This window comes from Rhipicephalus sanguineus, chromosome 2, assembly GCF_013339695.2.
Source record: "Rhipicephalus sanguineus isolate Rsan-2018 chromosome 2, BIME_Rsan_1.4, whole genome shotgun sequence".
NCBI lineage: Eukaryota > Metazoa > Arthropoda > Arachnida > Ixodida > Ixodidae > Rhipicephalus > Rhipicephalus sanguineus.
In genome coordinates, this window is record NC_051177.1 from 87,250,384 (window position 1) to 87,274,355 (window position 23,972).

Genomic DNA, 23,972 nt, shown 5'->3' on the forward strand with positions numbered 1-23,972 from the left:
TTACCTCCAGATGCTGAACCGTTTATTTGCTAAAGAACCACGCATCGCTATCGCAGCAGAAATACAGATGCGGCAGTAAATGATGTCTGCTTACCGTTTTTGCTCACATCCAAGTCGACCAAGTTCATCAAGTGGCAATGTCCGCTGGAAGCTGGGAGATTTCATTGTCGTTGACACTAACCTCCGCAACTTCGTGAGTCGAAAAGACCCTGCAAAGGCAAGCATTCGCGTTTAAAACAGCAGCGTAAGCCTAGTCGGCCGGTTAGGCCTAGCCAATGCTGGGCTGTCGTACAGCTCCGTCAGGCGTGCAAGCTCGCGCTACTTACTCTCTGCAGGTCGCGAAGTGATTGGCATCTAGAAGCAGCTCTTCTAACGTCCTCGCGTACCTCAGCACATCGTCCGGTATATTGAATAAGTTACTGTGCCTCTTGTCGATGTACTCGACTTGACGGTTGCACCCACGGAACAGTGGAATACAGCGGAACATTGCTCCTCAGGAGACGGCACACCCCGGCATGGCACACGCGCGCACACAAGCACGCGATGCACACAGGCAAAACACACACACACGTTCCCACACAAAGATCACAGCGCCTGGCACAGGCTACAGCACCGGTGTGCACATCACATTCTTCGTAACCGAACAAAACACAACAGATACGGCCCGACGGACCACGACCATGACGTCAACAGCCGACGATCCCCGGCTTCGCCTTCCCAGACCCGTCACGGACAGCTGAACAGCACAAACGCGGGGTGTGTGGAGAGCGAAGCGAGTGTTATCTGTAATGCCCGCCGCAAGCGTAGTGGCGCTGTATGACAAGGCTTCTCTCCTCCGCCGCTGTTAGCGCTGCCTGTACTGCTAAAGCAGGCAATACGCAACGTTGTAAGTCTAGTAGTAAAACTGAAAACGAAACCGTAGGCATCATCAACGCTAGCAAAAAAAAAAAAAAAAATGACGATTGTGTATTGCCTTCAAGATTCATGTCCGGCCCCGACTTGCCATGACCATAAACGCCATAACCACTTGCCCTGAGCTCCATGCAAAAAAAGGCGCATACGACACGCTGGCCTCACATGAAGACTGCCGAGTTCAATGTTTATAATCGTCTAAAAACGCATAAACAAGGAACGAACAGTGATGAGCGCTTTCATGCCTCTTCCATGCTGATCTCTTCTTTATGAGCTTTACGAGGCAATCATGAGTAACAAACTGCCTCGAGAAGTCTCATTGCATAAGTTTTTTTTTAACACACCCCCTCGCTTAACTGAAAAACAACCCCTTAATTTGTACCATTTTTCTTGCGACCGGAAATTTTGCTGAATACAGCCGGAGGGAGACATGCACGGTACCTGTGGTCGTATGTATTCGAGTCAGCAGCACTAAAATTTTAATTACATACATGTAATCTCATGTCCTTCAGTTTTGTATGCTAAGAAACAGGACTTTATTCCTTGCCCAGAGTGGTTTGTTGAACCGCGCAATTCTTGAAGGGGTACTGACGCCAATTTCCCCATCTCCCAGCCCAACACACACCCCTAAACTTCATTTCCTGGGAAAACCAGTTTGATTCTACATTCGTTCCTTGCTTTGGGCAATCATGAGTAATCAGCTAGCCCGAAATTCGGCACTTTGAACGTTTGCAAGTGGAAGAAACACGCACGATATCTGCAACAGATCAACCGGTTTGGTGGAGATTTTATGTACAGTCAGTAGCATTCGGGCTTCCCTGTACGGTTTCAGCCTGAACAAGTTTTTAAATGTTTTTCCATTTCTTGATGCCTTTAACCATGGATTTGCATGCCAGGCTTATACTAGACGCCCAGTTTTTGTTTGATCCACATCATTTCGTTCTTTGTAGGAGAATTCGTTGTTGGTTGCCAAACAGTGCTGGGCAGAGTTAACATTTGAATGAAATTTTTGAGAAGCTTCTCAAAATATCAGTGCTCAAATTTTCAGCTGCACCAGACTACAACACATCAGTCGCCTTACAGCAGGACATGTCTAGGATTTTATTTCAGGTCAGATGCACTCGCATCTTTGAACATATTAAGTGTGCACTCATATACACATGTACCAACTGAAAATTTTCGGTGGAAGGATGCGGTGGCCACTCCAAGGGTGCCACCGGACCACTCACCTCTGGATGAGCCTATGCTTTACATGGCAGCAGATGATCTAAACTGGTTTTTTAGGGAAGTTAAGACACAAAGAAAACAAGAGACAGGATATATTTTTACTCCAAAGTCATTTATTTTTTTTCTACAGTATCCAAACACAAACGTTTACAAGATCAGTATGGTACAACGACGTACACAATATGCTAACATCAGACGCGAAATGGATTATACAACACAAGCCCCAGATGACAAGAGAAAGAAGACTGCAATGTGAAAGAACCACCGGACCACTACGGCCACCGCTGTTCCAGCGCGGTTTTGTTGTGACTGTCCCAGCAGCAAAAATGACAAGGCACAGTGTCTCCCTTGGTGCAGCACGCCAACCCCTCGTTCAGCAGCAAGCAATTAACACACACTTCTTCGTGGAATCAGCCAATCAGAACACTCATTATCCCTCACCAAGCTGTGTAAACCATGTAAGTGTGCTAAGCAAGCGAGTGGCACCAGTGCGCAGGCCATTGACAATGGCCACCAAAAATATGAACAAGGTGCCGTCCAATTGCAGCTTCGTTTACATGGAAACGCAGCTTGACGACTTGTGTCCCAGACACAGCACAGCTAACTACAACCTACCAGAATACAAATTTTTGCCATTATAAAACGATTCCTATGGATATCTGCTAAATAACAGTGGCGAAAAAAAAAAACAAAACACCATGGTCATATTTGACAGTCAATTTTCGAACACTTTTAGCTGACTCTCGAGAAGTGTTCCCACTTCTTCCACAAAGAAAACATGAAAAATTAGGACACTTTTTGTTTCACAATCACAATGAGCTCGCAGAAGTGCAGCTGCTTTTTGTTGTCATCACAGTGCACAGGGGGGAAAAGAAAATAGAGAAAAGGAATGAGGCGATGTTTTCACAAAGGAACTTGCAGAACATCCCCTCTCGCCTCCATTGACACTCAGAAAAACTCAATGCACAACAGTGCAATATCTCCAGCAACACAGCAAACGAGCTCCAACCTTGGCTGTAACACCATCGAAAAGTGTGTGCTGCAGCATACTGGGGTGTGGGCTGCTACGCAAGGGATACACATGGTTCGTAAAGATTTGTTCAAAAACAATCAGAGGCCTACCATTTTTTTTTTCACTCTCCCCTGGACATAGTGCACCTAATTAATGATCAGGATACACTGGGAGCTGAAGTCAAACATACGGTGAAAATAAAGGAAGTGGAAATGTGGTAAAAATAAAAAGGGAAGTAAAGCACTTTGTTCAAGAACAGAGGCGTCCAAAGTTAAATCACGCATGTGAAAAGAAACACGAAAGTGGGCGGGGGGAACTGAGAACAGAAGTTTGCCACCCACAAACGGATCACTGCTGTCACGAAACCTAGCAGAAGCCAGAGGAACTTGTCATCTGTCATATGCCACTTTGCTTGGACTAGGTGTGCATTGATGACGTGGCCATGCGAGCTACTTCAGCCCAGGCTTCAGCAAAAGGTCAGACTCTCATATTCTTCTCTACCTCTCCTACAGTTACTCTGATGCAAGGCAGCTTGCAAGTAACAAGTTTGCCAACAAACTCCTCAATGACAGTTTTAAGCTTAAAAGCAAGAACATGGCCACATCATCGGGACATGCACAACGTCAGTCGAGACGACAACGGGTTGAATTTAGACCAAAGCTAGTCACCCATTTGAGGTAGGCATTCTATGGCTCCCAGTGAAAAACCTCCTTCAGGAAAAAAATACAACAAAAAACCTAAACGTTCTTAGTTTAAAAAAACAAAACAAAACAAAAAAAAAAGCTTTCATTCTCACAGTGCATGAGACCAACAAACTGACATGTCTGGGCCTGTGAATGGTAAACCTTTTCCTATGGACAGGTGATTTAATGACCATTTACAATGGATATATCCACGACCCAATTTGAAGAAAATCATGTATCAAAATCGCGACTTCATTCAACGCTGCCGTCGACATTCTATCTTACACATTCGAAATTTATTCCCGTCATGCGTTTATTACAGAGAACCACTTTACAAAGAAAGAGAGGCATTGGCCAAGGCGTTGTACAATACACCAAAACTGTACACCAACAAAAATGGGGAGGGGCGAGTGGGCCCCCAGTTGGAAACCGATTGAAAACACAAATGCCGGGCAAGAATAGTGCCTATGAAGGCTTAGCATACCAGTAATAAACACACCTGGCACAAACCACTCTGTTCAGGCATGCTGCTGCTCACAGGCTACACATTTTCCAGGTTTTAAAAGCCCTGACCACAGGAAACAAGTTTCCAGTGGATTTTCGGTGTCGGTGCAGACCCATATCGCGCGACATTATCAATAGCAATGCAACGCTGAAGATGACACACCCTCGACCCAAAGTCGCTAGCAAAACAAGGCTGGCAGACAAAATCCGTGGGAATCTTGTTCTTCGTGGTTCAACGTGGCAAGTCAAGATGGGCAGACACAAGTTACGCAGCAGGGAATGGCTTTGGCATAGTGTTACCGCTCTACATTATGGCAGAAGCACTGCTCGGGAGGAACCAACATTGCTGGAGTGCATTCACGAATTCAGTGTTGTGACGGGACCGAAACACCAGCCATGAAAACAGAGCACCAGCTAGCAACTACATAAAAATGACAGATTACTAGCCAGTGACATGCACCGTTTTCTCCTCTGAAGTCCCAGCACCGTCCCATCATTCCAGCTGTAAATGTCGTCCAGGCGTGACCACAACAACGATGAAGCGGCAATGCCAAAGTGAACCCTCCGTATCAATTGAAGTGAGCATCTTCTGAACAGAGCAGCCCTCAAAAAGTGCGTCAAGCGCTGGTATACATCGGCTCAACTTTGGGCCTCCTGGCACATCTAACCCAAAGTCAAAAGAATTATTACTTAAATAGAATAACGTTTTTATTTTTTTATTGCCCCAAGAATTGTATGCCTCGCTTGATTAACTTTTTATGCTTTATATACACTAACAGAAACATTCTGTACTCAAGTTCTTAAATGCCTATCTATCTACAGTTTGCTCCCAGGGCTTTAATTAACACATAGAAGAGAGAGGCAAATGGGAAGCAAGAAAAAGAAAGAAAAAAAGAGGAGGAAAGAAAGAAAGAATTGACAACCTAAAAACAGAGGCACGCCAGGCCATGAGAAAAACCAAGGGTTCCTTGAGATGCCTGTGACGACGAGCGCACAAGCAAACTCTGTACATACATTTACAAAGAGTTACCTCATCATTCATAAATAGTTTTTTTTTCTTATAATACAACAGGTTAAGCTCGTCGACATCTCATCTTTCCCTGGGTCGCGTTGTGTGCAAGCTTTACAGGCCACAAGAGAAACCGTGAAGGACAGCCCGCCAATCCAAGAGAATGCTTTCCCCCCTCAAGTGAACACGAAAGGAAGGAGAAAAAAAAAAGAAAACAAATCTTAAATCAGCCTCGAAAGGGGGCAGTTGTCACGAAGCGGTATGCACAATATCGTAGTAAAACGACAGGTTGGCTGCGCATGGTACAAGATGGGCCACAAGTGATAGCATGTACAGGGTGACAGGCAAAAGGCAGAGTAATTTTTTTTTCTATGGTAATGCAATATGCTAAAGGGTAAGACAAAATTGAGAGATGTAACATTTTAAGACCACAATAAAAGTGAGCTCGAAGAAAAGAAATGCCAGCAAGTCTAGTGATGTCGAGACAGAACGCTGTATCTGCGAGGTAGCCAGGTCTCAATAGCTCTCAGGACATTGCAGGCTTGTTACTATAGTTTTTCTTTTATGTGCAGTGGAAAAGTCTAATGCATTTAGCTGGGCTAGTTGGTACTGACTTGATGAATTCACAATACTAGCGAACACACCCCACAGACTACACAGGACAACCACTTGTGGTTGTCTTGTGTCATTCTGTGTAGTCTGTAGTGTGTGTTCGCTAGTATTACGAATTCATATATAGAAGCTCCCACTGTTTACACAAAAACTTTTGCAGAGGAGATGAAATGTGGAGCAAACAAAATGAGCCTCTTAAGACAATGTTACTGTCCCTCCTGCTGAGAAAGTTCAAAGATTCTTTTTTTTTTTTGGCACCTGCATTTTTTCTGATATGCTCCAGATATAGCTTCTTAGGTAGCATATTCAAACGCTGCAAATAAAAGATGCACCAATAAATTCTAACCTCGTGCGAAATTTCAGCACAACTAATCCAGCGCTCAAGCTGAAAAGGCCATTTATGACTGGCTACTTTACCAAGACAACATTCAATGCTCGCGCAGTCCCGCTTAGGAAGCCAATTAGTAGCGCGATCATAAAAGTCAATTATGCCAATTCAATTGTGTCCGCAAAGCACCAACCTTATCACTTTTTTTCCCTCTTTCCACTCAAAACTAAGCCCTCATCTTCAGGCAAGACTGCAATCAGATGCACACAGTTGGCTTTCGTTTACTTGAAAAAAAAAAAAAAAAAGTCCCCACCACCTGCAGTGGGTACTAATCACTAATCTGTTCCACATGGCGCCCACAACAGCGCACCAGTTAACATCAACACAAAATCCAATAACCTGCTGCTTCGACACAGTAGTTGACTTCATATCTTAGACCATCCCGGCCCCAATAACATTGATTGATCAGTCCTGTGCCACTTTTAGACTCTAGACCCAACAAACAACACCCTGTACATGCACCACTATGAGAACACCCTCTCGAATAACTGCAACGCTACCTATGCGACTGCGGTTTCTCTCTGAAGTCCCTATGGGGACGCGACGATCACTGTCGGCGGGTCCTACTGCATTTTGCACTGCAAAAGTGTTGGTGATAAAAATTATACAATTTACATTTGTACAATTTGCTAAAAGAATGGTATAGAAAAAGAAATACTGGGGACACATCCGTCTGCCGCGGTGGTGGTTGTTGCTGCTGCTTGAAATGTATGTATATATTTATATATATATATATGTATATATATATGGTACACAGTGTTTGAATGTGGCTTACGTACACAAATAGTCTATAAGTGGAAATAGTGAGTGCGTGTTGTCTACAGTTAAAACTATATCTTTTTTTTTTCATCTCCCCACATTTTACAAGAGCCATGACGAAGCAAAGATAGAAGGGGAATAAAAAAAAAAGCAGTCTTCGAGAAAAGTGGCTAATTTTGATTTCCCCCACCACCATATGAAAAAAAAAAAAGTATAATTAGGGCAAATACACTGTACAATGTAATTACAACACATTGAGCCCGACTAAGTCTTGCTTCCACCAAGTACAACAGGCACCAGATTGGGTGGGGGGAGGGGCGCAGAACTTTTTAAAGAAGCAGGTAGTGCCTGCAACTTTCAACTTTACAAACGTTGCCCGCACACAGAGTAGAGGCAAAGGGCACATTATGCGTTGTACATATTTATACAGACATATGTATAACACAGAAGCGAAAAAATGCGATTTGGCTTGTGAAGAGGGCAAAAAAAAAAGAAAACTGCACGGCCAAAATGCTCACACAAAGGTATTTCCACGCAGGAGCAAAATATGCACACATCCACAGGCATTATTACATACATTATACATATATATATATCGATATGGCCACACAAGAGAGGTGGGAGAGAAAAATGTGTTCACAAATACATGTTCAAAAATATGTGCATGGTACCACGAGAAACAAACAAACAAAAAAGGTAGCACAAAAGCGATACAGAATGCTTGGATGCACGAAAGCAATAACAATAAAACTGCGGCAAATCACGTAACAGCATGCAAACTTGCGGTCATACTCCACGCTCACAGCAAAGTGGGAAAAAAAATAAAGCTCATTAGAGAGATGCACGAAAAGAGGTGCACCTTGCAAAAAGCACAGTTACATGGAGTAGACAATGATTAACAAAACGGCATAATTACATTTGTGCACACACACAAGTTAAAAAAAAAAAAAAACACATAGACCTGTAGACGCCCAAATCAATTGCATTTTTCACGACTGTCGCACATTTCTTTCGTGTATCCACGTGTGTCACGACAGGTGGCACAATGAGCTTCGTGCACCAAACCTTTTTTCTCCGCGATTTAATTTCAACTTTTCTTATGTACTATGCACTAACTTTCTTTAGCAACTCTTCGCTTTCCCTATGCAGTATTCACTTTGCGCTGTATTAGCCAGCTTGGAAGGGGTCAATTGTGGCAGATTCAATGCCTCTCGAGTGATTCTCGATTAATACAATGAACCTGCCATTAAGTTGCAAATTTGCAAATTAAATTTCCTGTTTATTAGGGCTCATGAACATGAACACTGGTCACTGAGCCAGCTAATCCTGTTTGCAACGAAACAATTGTCTCCAAATTTGAAACCTGCACGTAAAATGCTGGCAGCCTCCTATTACATAGGCAAACTGAAATTGACAGCGCATTGTTTAACCTGAAGTTTACGCTGTCAATACATTGACTATGCAACTCAAGCGGTAAACTTTGTATGATGAACTGGTAACTGTGTGCGATGTGAAGCATATTTTAAAAGTGATGAGCAGGTCACACCAAGCTGCAGCTAAATTATCAACTTTGGAAAAAGAAGAAAAAAAAAGCAGTGCTTACACACAAAACAACCAGCTTCAAGACTACTCATGATTTTATTCAGGAAAACAATGGCCAGCCTGGCCTATCACCAAGGGCCACGGAAGCTTTTAGCACGAAAATAAAATGTAAAAAAGGAGATTTAGACGTGGTCACGAGTGATGAAGTGTGCAAGAGCATTTACATAGAAATAACGCCCAGATGTAGCCTTTATTCAAGCTGCTTGTAAAAAGGGAGTGATGACTTGCTTGTAAAAGAAGGAAGACGCACGTTCTATAGCCATGCATGGACGGGGAGAGACTTCATTCGGTGCTGATTATGCAAAGAACCTAAAGCTAAGAACTAATATTTACTCTGGCCTACTGCCTTCACGAGAGAGAGAGAGAAACAAAGTCAAACGTGTACAAAACAACATGCAGTTTGATACAAGACGTTTACCAAATGAAGTTTATACAAGTCTAGCTGACCTGAAGTGGAGTAGTGACTGCGTGGTAAACTGGTGCTCCTAGTAGTACCATTTGGCTATGCACATTTCTAAAAAACTAAAAAGAAAAAAAAAGGAAAGGGGAGGGGGGAGATTATACATATGTTCAGCTATATGACACTCTTTACATACATATGCAGGAGGAAATAAATAAGCTTCTCACATCTGAGATCGCAACTACAGTGAGAAAAAACAACTTTTAAACATATGTGCCAAAAAAGAAAAGCCGATTTACCATAACGCTACAGAGAATTTTTCGATGAAGAGAAAGCAAAAAAAAGTATTTAGACCCCTTGTACATGATAGCACTTCCGCGCAATTGGGACAGCTAGGACCACTAAACCTACAATCGCTCAATCTACAACCCTCCCGAGAATTGCAATAAAAACAGTAGAGGGGTTAGCAACAACAGAGTGGAGAAGCAGAAGAAAATCCAGGCAGACAAGACAGAATGGCAAGATACCATCTTTGTTAGTTATTCTCATAATTTACAGAATGTACATAATAGACAAGATTTGTAGGCAGCAAAATGCCTCGTCACAGTTTCTTTTTTTTTTTTTCCTTTTTACAGTGTCCTAAAAACAGTTGCTTTTTCAGAAGAGAGAATGAGTGTCATTTTTTTTTTCTTTAAAACCTAGCTTACATGATGTGAAGGCTCCAATAGAGTTGTGCAGTTATACAGCACGCCTTTGAAAAATGAATAAAAGAGAGAGAAAAAAAAAGAGAGCAAGTCCATGCTATTCTTCAAAACTTGCATGCAGTTATGTGCGCCTTTCTGTTCATTCTTCTGTCACTCCCGCAATGGCATAATTTACAAACTTACAGATGGTGAGGTGCAGCGTGGTATGCCTTGATGCCTGTCTTGTAGCTCCAAAAACAAACTGTACAAAACGCACACACAGCAGTTTGCTGCTCCCTCACCCCCAAAATAAAGCCAGCACATGAAACATGCTCCTTCCCGTCTTCAGAAGCACAAAGAAAGTAGAAAATAATAACAATTAAAAAAAAAAACTAGAATGGTCATTAAAACAAAAGCACTGCCTTGTCATAACAAGCTTTCAGAAACAGAAAACCAAAATTGAGTGGTTAATATGGGAGAGAGAGAGAGAGGATGGAAAATTGGTGAAAAATGAGAAAGTGTCGGATGATGGCCAACAGTGTCTCTGTACAAACTGCTGACAAGATGCTGTACAAAGCAGAGGGAAGGCAAACAGGCAGAACTGCACGTGGGATCCTGACCATGATGCGAAGACGTTCCGTCACACGAGAATGCCCGATCGAGGGAACAAAATCTTTCCAGCCCCGTCACCGAAGGAAATTCCACGTGCGTCCGCAGAAAACCCCCAAATGAATCCTAAGGCAAAGCGGGCAAAACAAGCACCTCAACACTGTACACGGAAAAGTGAGGAAGCGATCGGTTGTACAACAGGATTCTTTCAAGCAAATGGGGATCCCTCGTGTGAACTAAGGGCAAGCTGGAGATTGAAAAAATTGCACAAACTTTTTTTTCTCCCTATAGCCCCAGCAAAAAAGAATGAAGGAAGAGGGGGGAGGGGGGGAGTGCGTGAAGAAAACTAGGCTAACAGAATGTACAGCATGAAAACTCGCCTTGGCAAGGAAGCCAGGATGGTATAACAGTGAAAAATGTCACTCTTGTAGAAAGAGACGTCTGTACTTGCACAAATAGCTGTACCCAGCAAGTGATCCCGTGGGAAGCCACAATGCAGGAAGCAGCATTCACATGGAAGTGCTCGCAGCTTTGCCTAGATAAGAGCACAGATGTAGGAACTGAGTGAGGAGAAAAAGGGGGGGAGGGGTGAGAGCTAAAGATACGGTGGTACCTTTTGCGGAGACACAGCGCGCTCAAGTGTAGAAAGGTTGGGCACAAAAGCCCCACCCAGCTACAACAGGAAACCCCCAGGGCTTGTTGTGCTTTTTTTTTTTCAGCCCCACAAAGAGGCGACAAAAGCCAGAGCTGCATGGGAGCTCCCAGTATCACTTGCACCTCAACGAAAGGACTTCACCACCTAACAGAAGAGTTGGGAAAGAGCGCCACACAAAGAACAACTGCTGCGCAGTGGACGCGCAAATTAAACATGCACTGACGCATGCCCACCCCATTGCTCTGATGGCGCACGATGGGCGAGGCTTGCAGTCACATGCAGCACCCCGATGTCGCCGTGTTTGGTGGCAACGCAGAGGAAGAGAGAGGGGATGAGCGAGCGCCTCAGAGGGCCCCGTTGGAGGTGCCACTCTGGCCGCCTCCCGAGGAGAGGATCTGGTCGCCGCTTTTGAGCAGGTGCTTCTCCAGCTTGGCCAGGATGTGCTTGCCATAAGTGTACTTGCGCAGCGAGGGCACATGCGGACGGATCTTGTGTAGCAGCAGCTTGCGCTGAGGCGGCTCAGCCACCTCTATCATCTTCTGCACCACGTAGTTGGCATACTGGTCCTTCATCATTGTGTATAAGGCACTGTGAGGCCTGAAACAGAAGGGCCTGGGGTCACATCACGTGCCAATCTACCAGCAAGCAACCTGCTGTAACCTTTCTTTCTCTCAAGAAACAAGGTGCTTGAGTGTATACAACACAAAGCTCAATCAGCTGCTAATTCCATGACTGGCTGCCTCACATTCAAAACAAGGAAGGTCTTCAAACAAAGACATTCTTATTTTTCACATGGGGGTACGGAAAAATGATGAATTGAACACTGTCCCTACCACAGGTATGCCATAAAACCAATTTAAGGGGGGACGGGGTTCAAATCGCGAAAGATGGCAAAAGATCAATTTTCTGAAAATCACATTTTCAGTTTCTGTAGCACTTTTTCTATCTAATTCCAAAATATATTCGCTGAAAACCGCGTAGAAGTGCTATTAAAAATTGTTGCGCCCGCTGAGGTGGCGAAAATTATCGCGTAAATCGCAAAAAAGAAAGTTTTTCAAAAAATTATAGCTCCGTAACGGCACGACTGAGCACCAACATCTAGGGCTCGTCTGAAACAGCATTTCTCAGTCTTCAAATTCCCCGCCTCAGCTGGCTCCTCCATTTAAAAACAAGTGCACAAAGACCAAACGTTTAAAGGTCGTTTCGAGGCCCCCGATTGGCCGCGGCCGCCATGATGCTCCAGCGCGCCTCGGCATTGGTCCGATGGTCACTCCCCGCATGCGTCGTCTGCAGCTTCGGCGTTGCGGGGTCACGGCTGTCGAAAATCACGCTAATTACTGAAGCATTCGCACTCGTTTTGTGTTTGCTGGTCGACGATAATTACGCGTTAGCAGCTGCACCTGGAAGCTCATTCATCAGACCGTGCATCAGACTGCGATAGCCCGACGTGCTCTTTGCGAACATCGCAGAAGCACGTCTCGGACCTGTATTGCGTTCACTCGTGGGGCCCGCGGTTAGAAGTTCTGCCCGTTGGCATCTCGTACGTCGTGACGAAGACCACCGCGGGACGATTTTCTGTTCTCGTGATCGAACATGACTAACTTTGAAACATCGGGCACCGCGGCAGCGCACACCGCGACCGTGCTTACTACTCGGAGTCGTGGCTAGGCCTAATTACGTTCACGGCGCCGACGAATTCGAACTTTGCGGGGAAGAACATCGTGCTAGCAGACACGCGAAAGCGAACAATTCGCAATGCGCTTTGTTGCAAGCAACAAATGATATCGCCCGCTGGCGATATCGTGCTTATCGGATTTGAACCGGAATCGCTGATCGGCATTTGACACATCGGCCGCGGCCGCACGTTCTCCCCAAGTTAGTCGCACAGCGATCGCTCGAAGCACCGCGATGTTTCATCGCTGCGGCTTGGCATATTGCGCATCGCCAGCAAATGCCGCCACACAGCATATCGGGCACCGGCTTCTCGAACCCCGCGGCCGAGCACTTCGCGGGGAAATAAGCACTCAGTGGTGATGTAATTTAGGCACGCTTCAACCCGTGCATGGTATCGCAGCGAGCTTTTGTAAATGTACTGAAATAATGAAAACCTCACCGACTACCATTACCACGACTGGGTGAATGATGAAGCGTATCAAGGCGGGGGTGACAAATGAACTTGTGTAAAGGAGTGGACGAATTTTTATCTGCCAAACTCGCTTCATTAAGTACTACTCAGAAATTCCTGTGCCACCAATGTCTTGGCCATAACTGCCACAGCACACCTAAATTTTAGGCTTGTGCGAATAGCAAATTTTAGGTTCAAAGCGAATTCGAAGCGAGTAGTGATTTTGGTCGAATAATTTCGAATCGAATAGTATATGTCACATATTATAAAGAAAAATGACCGTATTTGTCATGACCCAACCAACCGGCACAATGTTTTAAAATTGTAACAAGGCATGTTCAAATGTTGTTCTTTTTGGTTCAAAGGAAGTGGAAGCAACCTTGAATAGTAGCAGGATTTGGCTTTCGGTAGAATGCAGGTGATAACCTGTAAAATATGTGAAGTTTTAAAATTTACTACACTTGGAGCATATAAGCTGGTATAACAAGCTTTTAATCTTAAAAAATGATGAATTGATATGAGGGTAATCTGTTCATTTAACCTTGAAAGAGGGCTTCGCGGCAGTGCGGATTCTTCCTAAAAAGGTGCATTCACGGCATAGCACTCCTCCACTGCAGTGAAACCACCTTTACAGTGGGGGGGTTACATACGGACTAATATACACCTATTCATTCATTTCGAATACTTCGAAATTTCCAATAATTTAAATTCGAATCGAAGCGAATTCGAATACTGTAATATTCGTTCGAATATTCGAAAGCTCGAATATTCGCACAAGCCTACTAAATTTGCATGCCACAGACTTGTAATGTGCAAGTCTGGGCATTAAACCTGAAGGCTCACCCTTTAAAGAGCTGACAAAAATAACCAATAAAGAAAAAGGAAAGCACGTAGTGCAGAAAAATGAAAGATCAAGGACATAAAAAACCCCTGCAAGCAAAGACACTAAATATTACAGCCCCAGGGCATGTTGATTTACATGTAGTGGCTGTGCAACTTTAGGGCCCGTTTTCTCAAAAGTGTGTTTTGACCCGACTGTCCAGCTTGCCACGATGCTTGCATGACTATGGCTTGACGGATTTTCAAGTGGTTTTTTGAATTGTGTTCCTCAGTGAATTTTCTATGTCTTATCGTTTTCATATTTGTTAATTGCTGCCTCATTATTTTTACTGCTAAGCTAATTTCACATTATGATAACGACCGCGTTTACAAGCATCTTACAACGTTCTCTGTAAAATAAAAACAAAGTCATAAAAATATTTGCAGAACATCACGACATCGACCATCCCAATGGCTAAAATATAAGAGCAACTATAGGCTTCTACCATGTTTTTTTTTGTCACACCAGGCTTTGGGCAAGTTTGGTAGTACAGTGATGGATAAAAAAATTTATAATGCCAGAACTACTGGAGATAGCTAAATGAAACTGTCATTTATCATGTAGCGCAGTTTCCAGTAAGCATGCCAAATTTCATTGCTCTACGACAAAAACTAAAGAATTTCACTTTCGATCCCCAGCTCCCCCCTTAATACTTGCCCATGTCACTGTGCATGCTAATGAGCACTGTGTTGCAGCTCATACTGAGCACGGGTGTACCGTGCTTGCCCTTGCCAACTGCAGCCTAACAGCATGCAGAGTGACCACGTGCAGACACAGGACCTCTACTCACCCATCAACATAGGCGCACACCTCCTCAATCAGGAGGGCGCGCTCGGAGCGCGAGGCGTGCGTGACGCACTTTTCGACCACGTTGCTGGCAAACTTGTGCTGGGAGAGTGGCAGCACTCGGCCCCGGACGGCGGCCACTATGCGACCTTTGTCCTCGGGCCGTCCATGCTCCAGCACGTGCTGCACCACGTAGTTGCCGTACTGATCCTGCACCAGCTGCTCCGTGTGCTGGTGAAGCTCCTCCAGCACGGGTCCCGTCTGCTCACCCGTGCAGTGCTCTAGGATGCGCTGAATCACCCGGCACCCATACGGGTGTGTCGACAGACAAAACACCTGTGGAACAACAGCGGGCAGCATGTTTCACCAATCTGCTGAGCAGCGTGCATGCTTCTGCTCAAGTGCTAAAACGCTTTTTAACATTTGAGCTAGCTTTTCATTACGACAGTTCGCGTCACCAGAAAACTACCATCAGAAACGGATGGGTACGAGCCACAGAAAGATTACTGCTGACCGACTAAGCCCAATCAAGCCTAAAAGGTGCCAATTAAGACTAAGTACGTTGTGTGGGATCAAACCAAGCCCACCTGAGATTCAAGAGTTTCATGTGGCCTAATTATGCTGTGAAGGAAAGCTATGATTTTTCAAGGGCTCGTTTATCTTTGTTAGACACAATATTAATGAGAACTAACAGACAATAACGCCAAGGAAAGTACAGGGGGTGTTATCTGTAGTATTTAGAATGTAAATGTGAAGAAAGTAAAGTGGACGAAAAGATGACTTGCCGCCGGCAGGGACCGGCAGGGATCGGTCCCTGCCGGCGGCAAGTCATCTTTTCGTCCACTTTACTTTCTTCACATTTACATTCTAAATACTACAGATAACACCCCCTGTACTTTCCTTGGCGTTATTGTCTGTTAGTTCTCATTAATATTGTGTCTAACAAAGATAAACGAGCCCTTGAAAAATCATAGCTTTCCTTCATTCATAGCGAGGGTCTCGTCCTGGCAGACTTAATGCCTTCAGGTAGTATGCGAGGGATTATTGGTCAGCTGCCAACTCGTAAAAAGATCACGTGCTACGTGACGCCAAGAGGCAAAAAAAGAGTGTTCCACACTCGCCGCCATGGCTGCGATTGGTGCTGACTAACACTCCTAGGTTTAATCAACATATATACCCCAGAAAGTGGACGGGAGGATGACCGCCGCCGTAGCTCAGTGGTAGAGCATCGGACGCGTTATTCGAAGGTCGCAGGTTCGGTCCCTGCCGGCGGCAAGTCATCTTTTCGTCCACTTTACTTTCTTCACATTTACATTCTAAATACTACAGATAACACCCCCTGTACTTTCCTTGGCGTTATTGTCTGTTAGTTCTCATTAATATTGTGTCTAACAAAGATAAACGAGCCCTTGAAAAATCATAGCTTTCCTTCATTCATAGCGAGGGTCTCGTCCTGGCAGACTTAATGCCTTCAGGTAGTATGCGAGGGATTATTGGTCAGCTGCCAACTCGTAAAAAGATCACGTGCTACGTGACGCCAAGAGGCAAAAAAAGAGTGTTCCACACTCGCCGCCATGGCTGCGATTGGTGCTGACTAACACTCCTAGGTTTAATCAACATATATACCCCAGAAAGTGGACGGGAGGATGACCGCCGCCGTAGCTCAGTGGTAGAGCATCGGACGCGTTATTCGAAGGTCGCAGGTTCGGTCCCTGCCGGCGGCAAGTCATCTTTTCGTCCACTTTACTTTCTTCACATTTACATTCTAAATACTACAGATAACACCCCCTGTACTTTCCTTGGCGTTATTGTCTGTTAGTTCTCATTACTAATTATGCTGTGGGATTGAGGCTTGCCCATCGCCATAGCGCGGGTTTTTCGCCTATTTCTGCCATCCACATGTCCGATCATTACTCTCCCCTCCTCCACAGTCCCTAAAATGCTGGGTGAGCAGAGGTGACATTAGGCCCCCTCACCCGGAGCCGGATCTCGACGGTGGCGCCGCGTTTGGGAGCGCGCGTGGTACGTTTTTGTGGTGTTGCCGCAGGCAATAGGCCTCCCAAGCTCGGCCAGGGGGCGCTGCGTCGCACGTGTTTCGCCGCCTTTCTTGTAAAAACCGGTCGCTTCTCTCCCCGCACCTGCCCTTTGACAGCGCTGTCTCCACACGATCACGCACCCTGCACGCACTGTTGTCTGCTCGCGGTGCACGTGCAGCTTCATGTGTCGCTTGCTCTGAAGGTTTAGAAAGATTCCAGAGATGGAAAAAACGTTTTCACGGTGGGAATCCCACCATAGGAGGACGGTTGATCGACCACCTTTTCGGGACCGAGCAGGTCGTGAAGGACGATGCTGTTTGTGCGAGCGCTACGTGCGTGCCGATGCTGAACGGGCACATTTCTTTGACATGAATAGGGAGGTGACTGCGCGAGTTCTGTAATTATGTTACCAGTAAAACGCACATTTGTAGTGGCAGTCGTGTCTACTTGGAGCTATCGGCAAACATCCAGCACGCTTTCGCGTGCGTTTTCCATTGATTACTTTTCGATTGCTTGGATGCCAAGTTTGTCATGTGACTTTAAATTTATTATGAGCTTAGTGTGAAGAGCATAAATTTACATCTGCCCTGTTGAGTCACTGGCTGCATCGCAATGCACAGTGTTCAGTTTCGTGGGAGTTTCACTTTTGCCGAGGTTTAAATTGCATCGGATGACAACAACGTCGGATCGCAAGTTTATTGCCACCTTGGATTTTTTAGAGCTTCCTTTGACAGCATAATGATACGCGCAAAAAAATAAATACTTCACGCCCACTTCGACCACGCATGTTTCTTGCAGAGGCGTGTTTGATTTCGAATAATATCGACGCCTGATCACGCACCGTGTTCGCTTATTCGAATGTCGCTTTGGTTGTTTCGAGCGCTCGCTTGGCCAGCATCATACTATACTGGGGCGTAGCCGGGAGGGGGGGGGGGGGTGTTCAAACCCTCCCCTAAAATTTTCAATTTTGCTTGCGTATATGTACACGCACACATACAAACGTACGCAAGAACATACATAAACTATGATTTATAGTTTATGTATTGGTTTTCCCATTGCGCGCGCGCAATGGGAAAACCAAGCAAGAGCGACCCGTCCGAGCTACCGGAGCTTTCCCCTCTCTCCGCTGGGGCGGCGGACAGCGCTGCGCAAACTTGAGCGCTGGAGGCCTATAAAGTGTTGCGGATTCTCGAGAGCGGTACACTCAAACCTCGTTATAACGAAAATGGATCTAACGAATTATCGGTTATATCGAAGTAAATGAAGAATAGTCCTGCCATAGCTACAGTGTTATAGGTAAACGTTTATAACGAATTTTCGGATATAACGAAGTTATTTCCGTGGCAGATGCAACTTTGTTATAATGAGGCTGAGTGTACTTGCAACGTTGCGCTCGGCACCTTTGTTGCATGAACGCACTAGTTCACGTGAGGCGACGTCAAACGCGGCCCTGTGGCTCAGCCTTGTGCTTCTTTTGCAAGCTTCCCACATTTTCGTTCTTTTTGAGTAATACTTTGCAGAAAAGGTATTTTTCTCATATTAGTGAAGTACCCCTTCAGAGTGCCAAGAGCACCACTCTCAAAGTGAGAAAACAACCGGTAAGCCAGAAAACATTCAAAAATACATAGGTGGAAACATCACTTCGAGGTTTCTGCATTAAGGGGAGACTCTGGTCTTCTAAAAAAACTTTTGTTTATTGTCATATTCAAATGAAATTTTCAGGCAATGTATATTTTAACCTGCTATAAACAGATATGCAATCCATTTTTTTTAGCTCAAGTAGTTTTTGAGATATTAAATAAATAATGAATGATCAAATTGCCCAATTGTTCTGCAATTTAATCACTGAATATCCTAGAAAACTTGATATGGCCATATTCTGGAACAATCAAACCATTACTGTAATTTTAGCTATATTTTTATAAAAGTTATTGCCATCTGTAATGTAATGGTTGGGAACATGAAAATTTTTATCAGTTTTATCAGCATATAAAAACTTTTCGCTTGACCAAGTCCATAATTTAGTAGTATTATTGTGTATGGGAACTCATAAGCTTTCAATTGCAACAAGAATCATTCAAATCTGATCACAAGATCAAAAGATACTGTGGGCAACAGTATAGCACATAGGCGAAAAACGGATTTTGAGAAAACTCAAAAAGAAGTGAAGACTTGGTATAGGTTTCTTCTTGCTACTAAAAAGCAACAGATAGAAGTCCTTTTCGCTCTAGAAGCCACCAGGCACATAATCACTATCATTTTCTTTCACACGCCTCCTCTTCATGGCATTCCTGAAGTTTTCTGCTCTGGTATGCTTCTTGTCACATGCCGCTAGCCGCCGCTGGTCCTTTTCTAGACACCTTTCAACATCTGTGCTGCCTTGACTCAAATTCAGCTCCTTCAAAATGGCCTCAGAGGCACGTTTCTTTCCAGCATTGAACCGGGTGACTGCTTCCGCAACAGCAGTTTCGACAGTGAAGAGCGAGGCGTGTTTGGTTTTTGGCAAAAGCGACCAGATTACTGAATGGAGGCTCTCATTTGAATTCTGAGTTTTGCCTCGTTGACAGCGCTCCAACAGCTTTCGATCTGAGAGGTGAGCGTACACTGGGAGGAGGGCTTCAGCAACGTATTCAGGGAGGTTGTACCGGTGCTTGGGAGGAGCCTGCTGCCTTGCCACTGCCTTGTTGTATGCACACCATGATTCTTCGCCTTTTGGGCACCGTGAATGTTGTGGCTTTGTATCTGTGGAAGTCACATGATAGTACGTGGCAAGGACAGCATTCTCCATCTCATCAATGTTTCCCTGGTGTTCCTTGAGTGCCCAGCCATAATACAGTAGAACCCTGCTGTTACGTTCCTCACTGCTGCGTTTTTCCGGCTGTTACGTTGTTTTCCGCCGGTCCCGACATAGCTCCCATAGGATACAATGTATTGGGAACCCCGCTTTTACGTCGTAACTGTCGGACCGTTCCCGTATGATACGTCGCGAAGTGCGCTCGGAGCCGACCGAGTGACTACCGAAGAGAGCGGTCATTGGTGCATTTTCACGCAGCTTGGCCTGGTTTGATCGAACATTAGCCGCATGAGAGATGCAAGCAACAGGATCTTTCGATTGATGCAAACAAATGCATCGCCTTCGAGATTCGTACTGCAAAAATGGCGTCTATGACGTAATTGCTCGCGAAAGCAAGGCCTTCGAGATTGGCATTTACTATGGAAAAAAGCATAGCCTTTGAGATTTGTATTTCACAAACATGGCGTCTACGACGTAATTACTTGCGAAAGCAAGGCCTTCGAGATTGGCATTCACTTCTGCCATCGCGTTGGCGTAGACTCATCATCATCGTTATTTGTCGGAGGACGGGAGGAGTTCGAGCTGGTTGGAGCTCGCATGGTCGTGCGCGCGGTTCGCGGTCGGACTCGCCGCGCTGGTCGTGATTGCGTGTGCTTAGTTCTTTCATGCCTGCAGCTGTTGGTGTTAAAGAAATCGGATACGTTGATTGAGGCCGTCCCCAGCTCCGCGTTTCTATCCGTCGACTAGATCGTGGCTGAGCGCGCCAACTTTCGTGCTGCTCGTAAGCACTGAAATAAAATTCTGTACCACTAAATATTTTGTCGTTTTTCCTGTTTTTCGGCTCTTGCGTTTCCTGTCTCTTACGTTTATTTTCTACGGTCTCTTCAAAAACTTATCAGCGGGGTTCTACTGTAATTCGTAAGCTTTGTAACAAGCTCAGCAGTGAGCTTGCCTTTGCCACCGAGGCTTGGCCGACCTTCCCCTTTGCTCTTCTGCAAGAGGTTTCTCAGTGCAGCACCCATTCGTTTATGAATGTGATTAACACAATCCTCCTTTTCGATGGGCACAAAGCCATACACTTTCTCCTCCTGAAGGCTGTTGAAAGCGCGGCTATCTCCGTCGCACAACATCGTTGTGTAACGCAGTCCATGTTTTTCAAGGGACCGGCCAAACAGAATTTTGGCAGCCTCCACCTCCATTTGGCCAGGCTTGCTCGAAGAGTTTTTTTGGCACTTATGTCGAGCTCGCCACTCACTGTATCGTGGGTCACCGTCCTTGGGGCCGATTTCGCAACCCAAACAGAAGTTCGATAGAACTTTGAAGTCCAGCACGTATCCCGAAAAGAGTTCGATCACAGTTCCCACACAAATGTGTGACAGGTGTCCACGAGTGAGCCAAGTCCAGTCTGTAGAGGTCGCTACTATTGTGCTAATAGACGATATTCCGCAGCGGCGCGCGGGCGCTTCCATGTTTGATCACGTGATCGTAACTGGCCTTCCCCCAGCCATTTGCCCCAGCCAACGCATTGGGCCAGTGAAGCTGCCGTGGCCGTACTACACAAGCTGGTTGCTGCAGGGTGTAAGCAAGTCACATACTTGCGCAGCAAAACATAGTTCTACATGTAATCGCCTCAGAGTTGAAAACGTTGAGACATTTGCATTTGTTTGGTACGTACCACGCCACAACGATAAGGGATATGTTTAATCTGCGTCGTATTTATGGCATATGTCTTTAATTGTTGTATTAGCAACCGCCAGTAGCTGGAGTTACAAGCCAACATGGCAGCACCCGCGCAGACGCGACACCCCGCTTCGATCCGAACTCGCGCTTGCTACTCGGCCACTGTCCTCACAGCAATAAATAAATGGCAAAATCGGCCATCGCTTTGTGTCAGCTCACGCTGGAGAAGAAACGTCAGGTATGCTTTGTCTTTATTATTGCGATCAGCTGTGTTTATTTAGCCATGCCTGCTAAGCCTTGGCTCGGACTATATGAGAATGAATCTTGGAAATACTGCAAAATACCGACGAGTACATCGCTCTCGAAGCTTCAGGATGCGAATATAAAGCAAATAAATGCGTAGGTTTTGAACTTACGGGCCACACAGCGCAGGACGACGACGTGGTAAATTCGAGGCGGAAGGAAACTACATCCACAGGTGCCGCCATGTTTACTTTTCCGGCGCTGCCGTCTGCACCGTCTGCTCGCTTTTACTAGTGTGTGCGCAGATGCTATGGGAACGCCGAGCAGACGATGCGACGCGGATGGAGGCGTATTGAGCAGTGCTGCCAAAGGCCACGGCAGGGGGATGGGCATGGAGACGGCCACGGTGCGGTGGCGCCATCTAGTTTGATTTAATAAACCAGCTGCGGAAAATCGTCTATAGGTGGCGCCCCCCTCCTTGATGTACGTGATGTACGGAGTAGAATAAAGTTAGTTGTTGTTGTTTGGGTTCAGTGGCGACCGGTTGTCTTACTGCGGGCTTGACCGGCACTCATGCCATGACTGCGTCATATTCTCGAGTGAACCGATAACACTACATGGTGTCAGAAGTGGTCGACCACCGACGTCGCGCTTACCCATCGTCCGTATCATGCCTACCGAGCAGTCCAGCCCGAAGTGGGTGGGCGTCAACCTTCAGACGCCGGAGCCGTTCGACTTCGGCAACGCGGGGACCTGGCCGACGTGGAAAAGTCGCTTCGAGGACTACGCAGCCATCTCGGGTCTCAAAAATGCACCGGAGGAAACACAGGTGCGCTCGCTCTTATATTGCATGGGCCCCGAAGCGCGTCCGCTCCTCGACACATTTTCGCTCAATGCGGCGTCCCTCACTCCGTACGAGACCGTGGTAGACCGTTTCACTGAGCATTTCGTGCATCCAAGCAACGAACTATACGAGTCGTCCCGTTTTCACAGACGCGTACAGCAGCCAGGCGAGAGCGTTGGCAGATACTATGCCGAGTTATGCAGGATGGTGAAACGCTGCGCCTATCCTTCAGTGCAAGTTGAAGAAAGGCTAGTACGTGACAGATTCGTCGTTGGCTTGCGCGACTCGCGTCTTTCAGACCAGCTCTGCCGAAACGCTAAACTCACTCTCAAAGAGGCTTGGACGCAAGCACGCCGGGCGGAAGACGCGGAAAAAGAAAAGCGGCAGTCGCAAGCTGGAGCAAGTTATAATAATCCCAACGCTTTGCAACTGGACGCTACAAAGATGCAGAAGGCCGCTCGACATCACCGGAACGCGAAGCCTTCTTTCGAGCATCAGAACGCAGACACGCCCACCTGCGGATTCTGTGGCCGCGCGGCTCATCCTCGAGCGCAATGCCCGGCACGCAGCTCGCTTTGCAACTTTTGCAAAAAGAAGGGGCACTTCGCGGAAGTTTGTCGCTCGCGGAAATCGAAACAAAAAGTCGGCTCTATTCACCTGAGCACCGTCGGGGCGGGGGTCAAGTCTTTATTAGTGGACGTCATCGTGGACGAGTACACGATGCAATTTAAAGTTGACTCTGGCACCGAAGTCTCTGCTATACCCAAAGACTTCCCCAAGCTTCCAGCCAAGCTGGACAAGGTTGACACGGTACTTACCGGTCCTGGAGGTCAACCATTGCGGGTACTCGGTTCATATACAGCCCAACTTCGTTGGCGCGGGAAGACGTCCTTGCAGCGACTCTTTGTCACTGAATCGCTCTCTGTCCCTCTTCTGGGACTACCGGCTATACAAGCCCTCGACGTTGTGAAATTCCTTGGCGGCGTGCAGGCCCCTTTGGCATCACTTCAAGCTGACTTGTTCCGCGGACTTGGCACTCTCAAGGAGGAATATCGAATCCGCTTGAAGCCTGGTGCTACACCATTTTCCCTCAGCGTGCCTCGTCGCATTCCCATTCCGCTACACGAAACCGTGAGGCGCGAGCTCAACAAGCTCGAAAGTGACGGAGTGATTCGCCGCGTCGACAATCCAACGCCGTGGTGTTCTGGACTGGTAGTGGTTCCTAAAGCGTCAGGAGATTACCGCCTTTGTGTTGACTTAACCCGGCTGAATGAAGTCGTACTTCGAGAACGCCACATCCTCCCAACGGTCGAACAAGTCCTCGGGCTTATCGGAGATGCAACGGTGTTCTCCAAGCTGGACGCCACAGCGCGTTTCCACCAAGTGAAACTGACGACGGACTCTCAAGAGCTCACGACCTTTATAACCCCTTTTGGCCGGTACTGCTTCTGCCGCCTTCCATTTGGTATAACCTCAGCGCCTGAGTATTTTCAGAAGCAGATGGCCAGAATTCTTGAAGGACAGGAAGG

At 46.1% G+C, this 23,972-nt stretch overlaps 2 protein-coding genes across 6 annotated transcripts in view; both read right to left on the bottom strand.

Moving 5' to 3' along the window:
* The window catches only part of LOC119383306 (protein scribble homolog), a 152,346-nt gene extending 151,587 nt beyond the window's left edge, over positions 1-759 (bottom strand). Inside the window, 3 exon segments of the mRNA XM_049412476.1 lie at positions 95-136; positions 139-209; positions 327-759. Of these exon segments, the coding sequence (XP_049268433.1) occupies positions 95-136; positions 139-209; positions 327-487 (274 nt within the window). The 5' untranslated portion in view covers positions 488-759.
* Positions 760-2,232: 1,473 nt separating this feature from the next.
* Positions 2,233-23,972, bottom strand: part of LOC119383307 (pumilio homolog 2) — a 129,921-nt gene continuing 108,181 nt past the window's right edge. For all 5 annotated transcript variants that reach the window (XM_037651382.2, XM_037651383.2, XM_037651384.2 and 2 more), the window contains 2 exons: positions 14,851-15,182; positions 2,233-11,652 (listed from right to left, as the gene is read on the bottom strand). In XM_037651382.2, the coding sequence (XP_037507310.1) occupies positions 11,400-11,652; positions 14,851-15,182 (585 nt within the window). In that variant the 3' untranslated portion in view covers positions 2,233-11,399. The remainder of the gene's footprint in view (positions 11,653-14,850; positions 15,183-23,972) is intronic.